This window comes from Triticum aestivum, chromosome 7B (assembly GCF_018294505.1).
Source record: "Triticum aestivum cultivar Chinese Spring chromosome 7B, IWGSC CS RefSeq v2.1, whole genome shotgun sequence".
Lineage (NCBI taxonomy): Eukaryota > Viridiplantae > Streptophyta > Magnoliopsida > Poales > Poaceae > Triticum > Triticum aestivum.
In genome coordinates this window covers 540,325,501-540,339,893 of record NC_057813.1, presented here as the reverse complement: position 1 = coordinate 540,339,893, position 14,393 = coordinate 540,325,501, and the positions used below count along the sequence as shown (strand labels likewise).

The window sequence follows — 14,393 nt, the reverse complement described above, 5'->3', positions numbered from 1 at the left end:
GGAAAAATTGGAAGGTGCGCGAGGCCCTCAAAAACAATGATTGGATTCTCAAGATCAACCCCTCCACGACCGTCTCCATCGAGCACATCCGGCAATTCTTCACCCTTTGGATGCTCTTGCACAACTTTCATCTTGATGAGCTTTCCGAGGATTCCATTATATGGAAGCACACGGCAGATGGGTGCTACACTGCCGCCTCCGCATATCAAGCGCAATTCCTTGGGCTAGTTCTCTTTTCCATGGAGCACATGATTTGGAAGGCTTGGGCGCCTTGAAAGACAAAGTTCTTCGCTTGGTTGGCAACCCAAGAAAGAATCTGGACGGCGGATAGGCTTGCCAAGCAGGGTTGGCCGAACTGTGGTCTTTGCCCTCTTTGCAAAAGGGAGCAAGAGAGCGGTCCTCATCTTTTTTCAAGTGTCGTTACACCATCCGCCTTTGGAAGATGGTCATTGAAAAATTTCAGCTTACGCATTTGGACACCTCTTCATGGCATTTGGAGGCTTCAGTCAAGAGTTGGTGGGAAAATTTGACCGGCACAGAAGTACCCGACAGAAAGGCGATGGCCTCGATGACTATGCTCGTGTCGTGGATCGTCTGGAACGAAAGGAATGCACGGGTCTTCCGGCATAAATGTGCTCCACCGCCTATTTTACTAGCTTCCATTGCCAATGAGGCAAAGCTTTGGGTCACCGCCGGGGCAAAGAAATTAGGGGCCATAATTTTGCGCGAGTAATCACTCATGCCGTGTAAGGGTGCCTATTATAACAAAACCTTTTCTCTACTTAATTAATATATGAGGCAAATCTTTTGGCTCGGTTTCAAAAGAAAAAGTTCTCTCTCGGGATGATGGCCCAAGAGGTAGCGACGAGAAGAGATTCTAGTTAAAATGGTACTGGCAAAGACGATGAACGCAAAGTCAAGATGGCCGAGTTGGTCTAAGGCGCCAGTTTCAGGTACTGGTCCGAAAGGGCGTGGGTTCAAATCCCACTCTTGACACACATTTTTTTTTCTTTTTTTCTTAATTTGCTACGCTGCCTTCTAGCTCGTTTTATGCTGAATTTCGAAGTTTGAGCACCACATTGGATTCCACAGGCGGAATGTAACACACCGTCCTTCAGTTTACCACTGCCACGCTTCTTCTCTATAAGAAGATCTCGGCCGCTCACTCCAGCAGCCCAGCGGCCCTGTAGGACTCCACGCTGTCCCTGAGGCACTCCTCCACCGCCCTGAACTTCCACCCCAGCGCCTGCAGCTTCCTGGAGCTCACCATCTTGTCCTCGTCTTCTGCTTCAACGAATCTGCAAACAACCTCCTGGTAGTCACGCAAAATCGCAACTGCAAGCTGGTCGTATATACAGTTATGTACTACTGTACGTTCTTACATCTTTGGCTGGTTAAGATCTGGATAGAAGCTCTTGACGATGCCGGCCATTTCAGAGAGCTTCTTTCGATATGCGCCGCAGATGTACCGCCCAGACGCCTCCGGGCTCTCGTACGCCAGCACGAGCGCGTCGGCGAGGTCCCGGACGTCCACCGCGTTCCTCGCCTTGTCCTCCACGGTGTCGGGGTCGCCTGCGCACGCAACAAAGCAAGACATATATGTACGCGTGAATTGATCCACGATTGCTTGTTGCCTCTGGAAGAAAGGCTTGCCTTTGAGCAGGTTGATGAGGACCAAGCTGCTGGTGTTGGCCACGCTCTGCAGCAGCGGGCCGAGGACCAAGGGCGGGCACACGGTGACCACGTCCAGGCCGGTCTGCTCCGTGTGAGCCAGAGCCTCGCGTTCGGCCAGTGTCTTGGAGAGGGCGTACCACATCTGCCAAGGTGAAGATCGGACAGAACATGAGTGGCACGCACGTAGGTTGGTTATTACCACTGTACATAATTTTGGTTTGGAAACGGAGAAGTGAGTGCCACCCCGGTGGTTCTGCAGTAGTCCTCGTCTGACCACGCGTCCTCGTCCAGGACGGCGTCCCTGGGGAAGCTGGGGTTCATGGCCACCGCGGCGGCCGACGACACTACCACGACACGGCCGACCTTAGCTTGGTGGCAGGCCTTGAGCACGTTCTGCGTGCCCCTCACCGCCGGAGCCAGGACCTCCACCTGAGCACAGGAGAGGTCACCAGAACAGAACAGAAAACTTGATAATAGATCAATACTCAGTTTCCTGATGAAAAATGGTACTTACCTCTGGGTTCTGGGGTTTGTCGGCGGGGACGGGGCTGGCGACGTGGAAGACGCCGCCGCAGCCGGACACGGCGTACGCCACGCTGGCGTAGTCCAGCACGTCGGCCTTGAACAGCCGCAGCCGCTCCCCGGCGCCGTCCAGCGCCCTCAGGTGGCCGGTCTTGCGATCACCTGCGTGCACGAACGCACTTGCGGCCGTCGGGTCGGTCCTTTGCACGGGACAACTCAAAGAAAGGTGGCGTCGATCTTGTCTTACCGAGGTCGCGAACGGTGCCATGCACCGTGTACTCGCCCGTGGACAGGAGCCGCTTCACGAGCCACGAGCCGACGAAGCCGCCGGCGCCGGTCACGCACACCGTCTTCGATCTGCTCCCCTCGCCCTCCATGTGTTCCTTTTCTTTCTCTCACTGGCCGGCGCCTTCGCGTATCTATAAATGCGTGCGTGTCCGGCGTCTGGTGGCGGCGACCGCTGTTTCTACGGCCTGCGCGTGGCAGCTGCTTGGTCTGAAACTAGGACAAGTGTAGCGCGAGGTTCCAACTCAGGCTGCAGAGCCAGACACGCCTTGCAGCTCGTGTGGCACGCAGGGCCCGCGGAGATACAGTACGTCCCTGCTGGTTATCTAACGGTAAAGGCATGCGTAGGATAAATGTTGAGATGAAGGCAAGAGAAACCAGAAAAAAAGTTTTTCTTCTTTTATTTAAGAGATTATCTCTTAGCAACAAATCCTCATCACTTTTTTAGGAATAACTAGTTAGTGCTAGATAAAATTAAGAAAGAGCCCATTGTACACCATATTGTTCTGTCATCTCCAGATTACGTGTCTGGATTAAGATTACATGGCTGAATTAAGATAAGACTGTCTTATCAACAACTATACATGCCCTAAGCTTAATGATGTTTATCTAGTGTAGAAACTGTATCACAGCATGTTAGCCCTGATTGGATTGCCATGTTCCTTTAAATACAAACTTCATCCGTTTCATAATATAATAACATTTTTGACCTAGTATACAGGTCTCGACTCATCGTTTTGTTTCCGGCCGAAAATTGCTAAGCAGCCGGTAATATAAAAGTGTAAAATTCCCCAAAAGAAAAGAAAAAAGTGTAAAATAAACACCCCATATTTAATTACAACGATACCAAGCGCGGCCACTGGGCTCAAAACACCAGCCGATGCTGGTACAAGAAGGGTCCGCGTTGACGAACATGATTACAGCACTTCATCTCAGACTTCAGAGAAATGCGCAGTGAATACCGCTACAAGAGCACAGAGCAAAATTATTCTGAATAAATTGGTTCACAGTTGATCGTTCAGAACAGGGTTGTAAAATCAACACCAATGGGCTATTCCGGATAGCATGTTCCGAGAAAAGAGAAAAGAACAAGGGACATGCCCTGAAACTGAACTAGTCAATGAAGACCTGAAGACAAGCTCCCAAATGTGAGAGAACAGAGATGTACTGCTAGTTAACCACACCAGACTGAAAGAGCTCTGCCTGGATCACGAAGCCTGGGGCTTCTCCTCGGCTTTCTTTGGCTGAAAAGTAAAAACATATATGAAGATTTTCATTGAGAATTCATGAGAGGAGGAAAACAAACTCATACCCCCTCCGATCCAAATTAATTAACGCTCAGTTAATTTGGATCGGAGGGAGTACCAAAGTACTGAATAATAGCAGGTCTCGTACATCGGATGGAAAATTCAAGCATGCATCCAAATGGCCCACATCACGAGAGCCTGGTCAATTTAATTAAAAATTCGAGCATAAACCAAATTACTCGCATCACATTTATATATATTTTTTGAATTTTCAACGCGGGGGGGGGGGGGGGGGGGGGAGGGGAGCCCTTCCACCACCTATATATATTACGTAAAAGGGCAAAACCACCCGATAGTATATTCAGTACAAGAGGGGGCGAGAGCGTAGCGCAACTCTCATAGTTCGCGAGTCACGCGGCTCAGCTAAGGACAGACAACCAAACGTCGATGTGGGACTGATCATCGGCCTTCATCCGGCCACGCCAGAGCACCGCGTCATCTCGACAGGCCTTGAGCGTAGCGACCAGGGACACTCGTCTCCCCGGAAGACACATGCATTGCGGCGTTTCCAAAGCCACCAGCAGCAGAGAAGGACGAAGCTCGCAGGGGAGTTGTTGCCGACGACCGGCGACACGTCGAAGCGATGAAGCGCACGGACCGAGCCCGCGGCGGGGGCAGCCCGATCCTACGCCAAAATTGCGCCGCGAACGGACACCCGAAGATGAGGTGGTCGGCCGTCTCGAGCTCCACATTGCAGCAGGGGCACCCAGCCTCCTCGGCGGTGAGGATGGTTTTGCGCAGCAGCACGTCCCGCGTATGCACACGGGATTGGATGAGCAGCCACCCGAAGAACTTCACTCTTGAGGGAGCACGGGAAGACCAAAGGAAGGAGGCAGCGGGCGCGGCCACCCCGCCGTAGTGGGAGAGGGCGTATGCGCCCCGAGAGGAGAGTCCACCGCCGCGTGCCGCGCAAAGCGTGACAGACCGGACGTCGGGCTCATTTAGAGGGGGGCGTGCCTCCACAAGTCGTTGAACCGCCTCAAGCTCCCAGACCGCCCGCGGGGTGAGCCGGGGCACCAGCAGCGCGCGAACGCCGCGGCGGCGCGCCTCCCAGACCGTAGCCTCGGGGCAGGCGGCATGAGTGAACAGGGCGGGGAAGGCCGCCCGGAGAAGCCCGTAGGGGAGCCAGTGGTCATGCCAGAAGGAGGTCGCGCGCCCATCCCCCGCCTCCACCTTGGTGAGAGCTCTGTACACCGGGAGCAGCCGCAGGAGGGCCGACCAGTGCTCACCCACCAGAGGGGAGCGCCTGGCACCGAGGAGGGACCGCCCCGCCAGTTGGCCCCAGACCCAGGAGGCCCACCTCGACGGCGTGCTAGAGTGGAGGCGGTGCAGCAGTTTGAGAAGGAGGCAATCGTTTTGCACACCCAGGGCTCGTACCCCGAGACCGCCCTCCGCCTTCGACCGGCAGACCTGATCCCAGGCGACGAGGCACTGGGCGCCTGACGCTCTATCTGCCACATTCCAAAGGAACGCGCGTCGTAGGCCGTCAAGCTTATGCAGGACCTTGGGCGGCAGCCGCATGGCGGCCATGGCGTACGTGGGGAGCGAGTCAAGGACCGCGTTGATGAGCACCAGGCGCCCCGCGGGCGACAGAAGCCTCGCCCGCCACCCGGCAAGGTAGCGGTCGACCTTAGCGATCATCGGGGCGAAGTCCTCCATTGTAAGCTTGTCGCTGGAGAGCGGCAGTCCCAGGTAGGTCTGGGGGAAGGAGCCGACGGAGCACTCAAAGGACGCCACAACAGCCGCCAACACGTCAGGGGCGACATGCATGGGAACGAGAGTGCTCTTGTTGAAGTTGATGACAAGCCCGGTAGCTTCGGCGAAGAGGTCGAGGACGATCCGCAGCCGGGCCGCGCCCTCGGGGGCCGCACGCATAATGATAAGCGTGTCATCAGCATACTGAAGCACCACGGGGGGCGCGCCATCGACCAAAGGGTGCTGCAGTGCAGTGTCGGAGCGGATCATGCGCTGGAGTACATCGGCGACCAGGAGGAAGAGGTACGGGGACATGGGGTCGCCCTGACGCAGCCCCTTGCGGACGACGAACCACCGCCCGGGCACCCCATTGAGGAGGACCGCCGCCGTGGAGGACGAGAGGATGAGGTCCATCCAGTCACACCACCTAGCGGGGAAACCCCTCACCTCCATGATCCGGCGAAGACTGGGCCAGGCGATGGAGTCGAAGGCCTTGGCGAAGTCAAGTTTGAACACCAGCGTCGGCGCCCCCCTCTTCTTGCAACATTGGATAAGTTCCGCCGCGTAGACGAAATTCTCCGAGATACTTCTCCCAGGCAGGAACCCGGATTGGTCATCGTCGATCAAGAGCCCAATCTGCCGCTGAAGCCGAGTGGTGAGCCCCCGACACAGGATCTTCACATCACCGTTCTAAAGAGAGACGGGACGGAAGTCGCCGGGCCCCGGGGTCCCCTCCTTTTTGGGAAGGAGGGCGATGAGGGCGCGGTTGATCCCGCCGAGATTAGCAGTGCCGTTGTGGACGGCGTCGAAAAGGGCGAGCAGGTCGTCCGCGACCACGCTCCAGGTGGCCTGGTAGAAGGCCGGGCCGAGCCCATCCGGCCCCGGCGCGCTGGTCCTGTCGAGAGCGAAGACAGCCTCCCGGACCTCGGAGCGAGAGAACGGCTCAACCAGCGGAGCCCCATCGACCATCGGAGCGCCAGTGTAAAGCGCCGCCAGATCGAACCCCCACGATGCGCGGGGAGCCCGGCCCAGCAGGTTGGCGTAGAAGCGTCTCAGGGCGGCCTCCTTGTCGTTGTGGGAGACGAGCTCGCCCCCTCCCACCGCGAGCACCCGGATGGTGTTGCAACGCCGTCGATGCGAAGCACGGGCGTGGAAGTAGCCGGTATTTTCGTCCCCTTCCTCCATGGCTCGGCATTTCCCACGCTGCCTCCAGAAAGCAGCCTGGCGAGCCACCGAGTTGGCAAGTGCCAGACGGGCGTCGTCGCGCAACGCCATCTCCGCAGCCGCGAGCCGCCGGTGCTCCTCAAGGAAGTCAAACAGGTCCACTAGGAACTTGTAGTTGTTATCAAAAACAGGAATGTATTTGTGGTGCCGTTTCCATACCTTGGCGGCAGACCTGACACCTTTCTTCTGACGGGCAATACGGGACGCGGCACAGGGGGGCCGGGGCACACGTGACCACGCAGGTAAGACCGCGGGGAGGAAGCTAGGGTCCAGCAACCACGAATTTTCGAAGAAGAAACGCCCTGCCTGAGGGAGGCGAGTGGAGACCGAGGCGACGAGGGGAAAGTGATCTGAGGTGGTACGGGGACGCAAGGCAAGAGAAGAGTCAGGGAAGAGCACATCCCAACGCGAGTTGAAGAAAACCCGATCCAACTTAGCGAGCGTGGGGGGGTCCCGTTTATTCGACCAGGTGAACAATCTATCGGACAGCGGCAGCTCGTGCCACCCCACCGTGTTGATTAAAGAATTAAAAGTGGACACACGTCGCCCGTCAAAGCGGTTATTGTTCTTTTCATGCGCCCACCGGATGAGGTTGAAGTCTCCGACCACCAACCACGCCCCCAGGATGGAGGGCGCGAGGGCAAGCACGTCGTCAACGAAAGCCGCCGTGAGGGAGTGATCGGCAGGGGCGTAGACGTTGGTGACGGAGAAGGCTAGGTCAGAGCAAGTGGAGCAAAGCGAGACCGTGAGAGAGAAACGTGACTGAAAGTAGGTGTCGAGAGATAAAACCCGAGGGTCCCAGGCCGTGACGATCCCCCCGCGCGTCTCATCGGCGTCTTTAGTGACAAACTCTGTGAACGAAGCGGGGAGGAAAGAGCGAGCTTTGAGATTACCTAGAGAAGCAAGTTTGGTCTCTTGAAGACAAACGACAGAAGGACCCGCGGCGTAGAGAGCGTCCCGGACAAGATCACACTTGTCCGGGTCGCCAAGCCCCTGAACATTCCAAGACAGGAAGGAAAGACAACGAAAGCCACTAGTCATGGGCACAATGATGCACCCACGCGGCAGTACAGCTACCCGCACACACGCACACGCACACACCCAGCAGGAAGGAAGATACAATGCCACCCAAACAGGCGGGAGGAGGAGAAAGCAAGGGTCGTCGGCGAGCACACACTCGACCGAGCTTAGGGCAGAACACTAAGAGATCATGCATCATGGAGGAGTAGCCGACACCCGGGCGTTCTTGACGACGGCAGCAGCACGAAGACCCGCCACCGTAGCCGCAGACAGAGGCTGCACGACCGCGTCCGCATCACATATATTTCAGTCCCATAAAGAAACCCCCTGGTGGGGGTGCCCAGTACACCTTGTGATCCTATCAATTTCCGGTGCTACTAACAAGTGACTAAGATGGGATTGCTCACAAGCAACTTAAACAAGTGTACCAAAAACACCCCGGCCTACCATGAATGACGCGGATATGCCGAGGAGCACCTCAATTCAATAAAGCAATCAATCTTGTAAATATGTACTCCCTCCGTTCGAAAATAGTTGACGTGGTTTTAGTTCAAACTAAAACCACGTCAACTATTTCCGAACGGAGGGAGTAGTATGTTTTTCCTTAATCCCTGTGAACACAAGGGTTTAATACAATGATGGGGAACATCTGTATAAGAAGAAAATAAATCTACCATGCATGTCCATGGTATCATTGAGACTATAAACAAAACTAGAAATAGCACCCGAACTTTGAAACGATAATCTCTAGGAGCAACGTGACTGCATATGACTTAGATATCTCCAGAATATTGCATCTAAACATCACCAAAATGAAAAGTACATAACTCCTAAAGTTTACATGTAAATGACTCTCCAGCACATCAATGGCATATACCATGGCCCAATAGGAACAAATATACTTCTTCAAACATGAAAGTGGGCATGGCAGGCTGGCAGCAACTAGAGATAAGTATGTGTAGTGAATTTCATTCAATTAAAGGAAAAAGGAAATAAAATGGTGGAAACAAGAATATCATTCTTTTTAAGGAAAATAACATTTGGTGTGTGAAACACATCTGGCAACAGCATCAAATCAAATTCTGTGCTACTGTGAAGAATAAAGGGTCCGCAAGCAGAAAGAAATGCACTGTCATTCACAACATACAGAAGTATGTATGTACTGTATACACAGGTAGGTAACAGTATGGGCAATTAGAAAGTACGTATATGATACCCAGGAACTTTGCAATGTGCATTTCATTATCTATGTACTCCCTCCATCCGGAAATACTTGTCATTGAAATGGATGTATCTAGATGTATTTTAGTTCTAGATACATCCATTTTCATCCATTTTGATGACAAGTAATTCCGGACGGAGGGAGTACTGACAAAACTTGTGCCCAAGACAAATGTCTGGTTATGTCTGGTTAAAATAGTTATATGTCAGGTAACAATACAAGCGGGTAATTAGAAAATAAGTGTTATCTAGAGTCCAGGAACTAGTGTGCAATGCGCAGATGGTTGTCTGAGTATTTCAATGGAAATCTTGTGCCCAAGAGAACCATATGGAAGTTCAATCCAATTATTAGTAAACTCTTCCTCTAAAGATAAGCATAGCCATGCAAGTACATGTTACATACCATACTGTCTTCTTCTACTAATGGCAGTTCCTAAACTAGTTTTAAAACAACTTCAATAAAAATGTTACTAAGTTATGACAAATGAAACCATGCTTGATTATAGTAAATTTAAAATCAAACTATATTCAGGTTCTACTTATGCAGATTGGAAATTCTTTAGAAACTAAAAATTATCTGCATTTAGGAACACAAAGCACTCTTTATTATCCGACATGTAAAAGGTTGACCGAGGCATGTAAAATGGCCACTCAATATGCTCATGCAATTTGTTTTTTTCCGACAAAACAGGCAGGTGCGTTAATGAAAAAGAACTTGCTTCTGTCTTATTGCAAAGTAATGAGCCAAAGCAGTATTCTCTCAATAAAAAATGTCAAGGGCTAGGGATAGTACGTAAGCATTTCTTTCCTAGAAGGACCTAGGCACACGTTTCTGTAGGAGTGGAACATCAAAATGTCTAGACAAATCATGAAATGCTGACCTATGGAATAGAAATTATACCCTGAGAGAGCTTATATAAACAATATATAAAACCAACTAACAAGTAGGTGAACAAAACAAGAGAAAAAGAAGTCAAAATGGTGTATAGGTGTTTTTGCTTGACTTCCCTATGGACACCCAAGAATAAAGGTACTGCTAAGATTAGTAGACATCTTTCAAAAATAAGAACAAAATAAATAACTGATACTACCGACAGCTAAAAAAAGGATGATGCCCTAAAATGCATGCAGCCAAACCATGTGAATGATGGTTAAAGAGATCTAATATGCAATCAAAGTTAACGGTCAACATGACATCTTATTGACTTTTAAAATCAAAACCCAGTTTTTTACTTCCAATGTTATGAATGACTACAAAAGAGTATGTTCATGGCCAGGGCTAAATGCATAGTACCAGCTTATGGGCTTGCAGTCATAGTTCCCCTTATCGAACTGGATTATAAATGCTAAAACCAGTGGTGATCTTAATTCCTTGTATAGAACTGGATTAAATTTTTATTTTTTTTGAACCGGTAGAACTGGATTAAATGCCAAACGATATTTATCAAGTTGCACATAAATAGTAGACTTTGATGTTTTCTTATAAAAAAGGCACAGTACACCTTGACAAACAGTACACAAGAACCTGAACTTTATGCAGCAGCTAGAAAGGATCATGCATTTTAATGTCATTTCCAATGATTTTCACAGTACACATGCACACAATCAATCGGTGAAGTGATTCATGGCCAGAAAAAAATAAGTATGCATACACGTTAGTTGGTACTCAATGAAATGAGCAATAATTGCAGATCAGCTCTACAATCACCCAACATACAAAATGTTGAAGAGAACAAATTACACAATGTTAGCAATGTTTGATGAAAAGAAGGAAGGTAAAAGAGGCTAGATAAAATCCAACAGTAGCAATACAACCGAAATGAGCATCCAGCATACATAGACAAATATGCCTCAGGTGATATATGTGAAACATGGTATAAGGCTACAGTCAAAGCACAATACAGGTAACGCTACATCTGTATTAATTAACCAAAACATAAATTTAAAATTTGTAGTAATCCTACTTATCCATTCTACACGCGAATAACAGCATACCACTCTGACGCACATAAGAATATTATGCATTGTAAAAAAGGTTCCATGACCACATATACAGGTTGAAAGAGCGACGACGTAAGCAACTGTCTGTATTCCAATGCTTGGACGAGGGATTTCAGTACACAACGCGCACGCACGCAAGGTGTTCGACAGAAAGTAAATTTAACGAAACGGGAGCAGAAGGGGCACCTTGATGCCGGGGAATGACATGCCGAGCTCCTCCTCGGGGATGACGACGGGCCACTTCTCCCCGGCCTCGCGGAAGAGCTGCTCGGTCTCGAGGAGGCGGCCGCGGGCGAGGATCTGGTCGCGCATGCCCTGCGCGGTGGCGCCGTCGGCGGCGACGAAGGCCTCCTCGGCGCCGTTGAGGTAGGTGACGAGGACGCGCGGGGGCGGCTGGGCCTTGGGGTCCTCGGCCGCGGCTGGGGAGGGCAGCCGCCGCAGCTCGACGGAGCAGGTGGGGTTGGAGTCCTTGGCCTTGCGGCCGTTGCATTGCGCGAGGAGCTCCACGGCCGCCGCCTTGCGCGGGTCCAGCGGGTTGTACTCCACCACCACCCTGGAAAGGAACTTGAGCATCTCCTCTGGCCGCCGCTTTCCCCGCCCGCTCGCCGCCTCCGATCCGCTTCCGGAGGACGGGCCGCAGCGCCCGCGAAGGAATCCGAGAGCGGGGGTAGCAGGGCCGGCAGCGTATGGTGAAGGCGGATAGGAGAGCAGCGGTGGCGCGCGACGGCGAGGAAACCTGTGCGGTGGCGCTCGACGGGACGGCGCGTTGGGAAGGAGGCGGCGCCGGGCGTTGCTATGGTGCGGGGAGCGAGCGCCGTGGGCTTAACCGCCCAAGAGGTCAGCGTGGCCCATTCACATAGGTATGAGGTTTTCTGGAATTTTGATAAACAAACAATATAAATCAACCTAAATAATAAGAGAAGTGCTTCCGTAGACCCCTTTTTTTTCGGAATAACTTCCTATCTATTCATCAACTGAAGGTAGTACAAAGAACACCAAAAGTAAAAAATACATCTAGGTCCGTAGATCACCTAGCGACGACTACTTGCACTGGAGCGAGCCGAAGGCACGCCGCCGTCTTCGCCCTCCCTCATCGAAACTGGGCAAACTTTGTTGTAGTAGACAGTCGAGAAGTCGTCGTGCTAAGGCCCCATAGGACCAGCGCACCAGAACAACATTCGTTGCTGATGAAGAGAAGCGTAGATCAAAAGGATCCAATCTGTAAACACACGAACACAGATGAACGAAGACAAGGTCCACATGGATCCACCGAAGACAAACACCAACCAAATCCCATGAGATCCGCCGGAGACAAACCTCCAGACGCCCTCCAACGATGCTAGAAACACCATCGGAACGGGGACAAGGCGGAGAGAACCTTATTTCATTAGCAGAGAGCCGCCGCCGCCTCGCCTCTTTGAGCAGAACACAAACCCTAACAAAACTCAAAAGAGTATGAAAAAACGGAGCCCTTCTGCCGGCAAGGTCCGGGATCCACCATGCCTCCATGGTCGTAAGACCATAGAAGACGAGGTAGACCGGCGGCAGCACCGGCGGGAGGCACAAGAAACCCTAGCCTCGGTAGACCCCTCCCAACAAAACGTAGAAGGGCATAATGGTCATACGGAATAAATGTATACCCACCTCCTATTGTACAGTACAGACCGACATATGTATATCCGCACACACGAAAAAAGCCGCCACGCGTGTACAGGAAAATAGAGGTAGTTGCACGATCTTCTCGCCCGCTCGGCGATCACGCTCCTCCCGTTCCATTTTTCCAACTGGCTGATCGCCGTCGTATCTCACCGTCCTCGCCCAACACTGCGGGCGTGAACAACCCGACGTCCGACGCCGCCTCCGCCGAGAGGGCGGGCGGGGCAGGCGAGGTGGCAGGGCTGTCGGGCGGCAGACGACAGGTGATGTGACGGGGCGGGGCGGCGTGGCTGTCGGGCCGCAGGCGGCAGCGATGTGACGGGGCGGGTGGCAGGGTTGTCGGGCGGCAGTGATGTGATGGGACGGGGCGGCGGGGCTGTTGGGCGGCAGGTGGCAACGATGTGACGGGGCGGCGCGACAGGGCTGTCGGGTGGCAGGCGGCAATGATGTGACGGGGCAGGGCGGGGCGGCAGCCGAGGCGGTAGCGGCGCCCTACGGGACGGGAGTGGCGCACGACAACCGATCCATGGCAGTCCCATGCAGCCGCGTTGACTGCGGGCTGCCGCGCCGATCGCGGGCGGGTGGGAAGGTGCATGCGCGCCACGATCGCGGGCAGGCGGGCGGGCGGGCTGATTGAACGAAAAAGATGTATTCGTATACGCTCCGACGGGCGAGCGGGCGGGCGACCTCTTTTTCATGCCCATCGTGCCCTTCGTTATGAAGGACTATCGAACAATTCTGGCCGTCCTTGTGTTGGAGGGGGTCTACCGGACCAGAAGAGAAATAATAATAGGACTGTGCTAACATCTGTTATTCCCGTTCTCCTCCCGATCAATTTATTGCACCATAATTAAAAACACGATTTTTTTTTACCTACATGGGATTCAAACCCGCGTCGAGGTGGAACGAACAAGCCCAACTACCATCACGCCAACCTAGTTTGTTGTTCATTAGGTGAAAACCCAAGTCTTTTAAACTCTTTCTTACAACTGTCATGAGAAAAACGAAAGCTATTTTTCTGGAAAAAAATCCACTTCACCAATGAAAGTTACCGGAGGTATATTTGATCATGCCCCTCCCTCCCCCACCCCCACCCCGGTCGCCAAAGTTATCAGGGTCAGGGTATATAAGTTATCAGGTCTGCGAGGTGTGGGTTACCGTGCTATTAACATGAAAGTTACCGTGGGTATATTTTATCACCCCCCCCCCCACCGCCAAAGTTATCAGGAATAGGGTATATAAGTTATCAGGTCTGGGTCTGCAAAATGTGTGGGTTACCATGCTATTCACACACACAGATGTTACCCCCACCCACCCACCCTCCTCATGCCAAAGTTATCAGGACTGGGATACATAAGTTACCAGGTGTGCAATGTGTGAGTTACCATGCTATTCACACAAAAGTTACCCGAGGGGATGTTTCATCAACTCCCCTCCCCACCCCCACCCCCACCCCCACCCTTGCCAAAGTTATCAGGATCGGGGTCCATAAGTTATCAGGTCTAGATGTGCGAATTATCATGATATTGACACAAAATCTAACGAGGGGATATTTCATCAACTCCCCCCCCTCGTTGCCAAAGTTACCAGGATGGGGTGCATAAATTATGAGGTCTGTGATGTGTGAGTTATCATGCTATTCACACAAAAGTTTTTCAACTCTCCCCTCCCTCGGTCGCCAAAGTTATCAGGACAGGGGTACATAAGTTATCAGGTTCGCAATGTGTGAGTTACCATGCTATTCACAGAAAAGTTACCGGAAGTGTATTTGATCAACCCCTCACACAG

The 14,393-nt window shown here is 52.3% G+C and overlaps 2 protein-coding genes and 1 non-coding gene across 4 annotated transcripts; 1 reads left to right on the top strand and 2 right to left on the bottom strand.

Moving 5' to 3' along the window:
- The first annotated feature begins 915 nt into the window (after positions 1–915).
- Positions 916–996, top strand: TRNAL-CAG (transfer RNA leucine (anticodon CAG)). The gene has a single exon. It is a non-coding gene; the product is annotated as a tRNA-Leu (tRNA).
- On the bottom strand, positions 931–2,604 carry LOC123159479 (cinnamoyl-CoA reductase 1). 2 transcript variants are annotated; one of them, XM_044577319.1, is made up of 6 exons: positions 2,444–2,604; positions 2,189–2,358; positions 1,918–2,103; positions 1,654–1,816; positions 1,383–1,572; positions 931–1,298 (listed from the first exon to the last, which is right to left on the bottom strand). In XM_044577319.1, the coding sequence occupies exons 1-6, from the start codon at positions 2,571–2,573 to the stop codon at positions 1,163–1,165; spliced, it is 975 nt and encodes a 324-aa protein (XP_044433254.1). In that variant the 5' UTR covers positions 2,574–2,604; the 3' UTR covers positions 931–1,162. The 2 variants fall into 2 exon arrangements, with proteins under 2 accessions (XP_044433254.1, XP_044433253.1); XM_044577318.1 differs by having other exon boundaries at positions 1,383–1,816.
- An 836-nt stretch (positions 2,605–3,440) lies between these two features.
- LOC123157963 (uncharacterized) lies at positions 3,441–11,811 on the bottom strand. The gene is made up of 2 exons (XM_044576128.1): positions 11,136–11,811; positions 3,441–3,725 (listed from the first exon to the last, which is right to left on the bottom strand). Exons 1-2 carry the CDS (start codon positions 11,520–11,522, stop codon positions 3,690–3,692), a joined length of 423 nt encoding a protein of 140 aa, XP_044432063.1. The 5' UTR covers positions 11,523–11,811; the 3' UTR covers positions 3,441–3,689.
- Between the last annotated feature and the right edge of the window lie 2,582 nt (positions 11,812–14,393).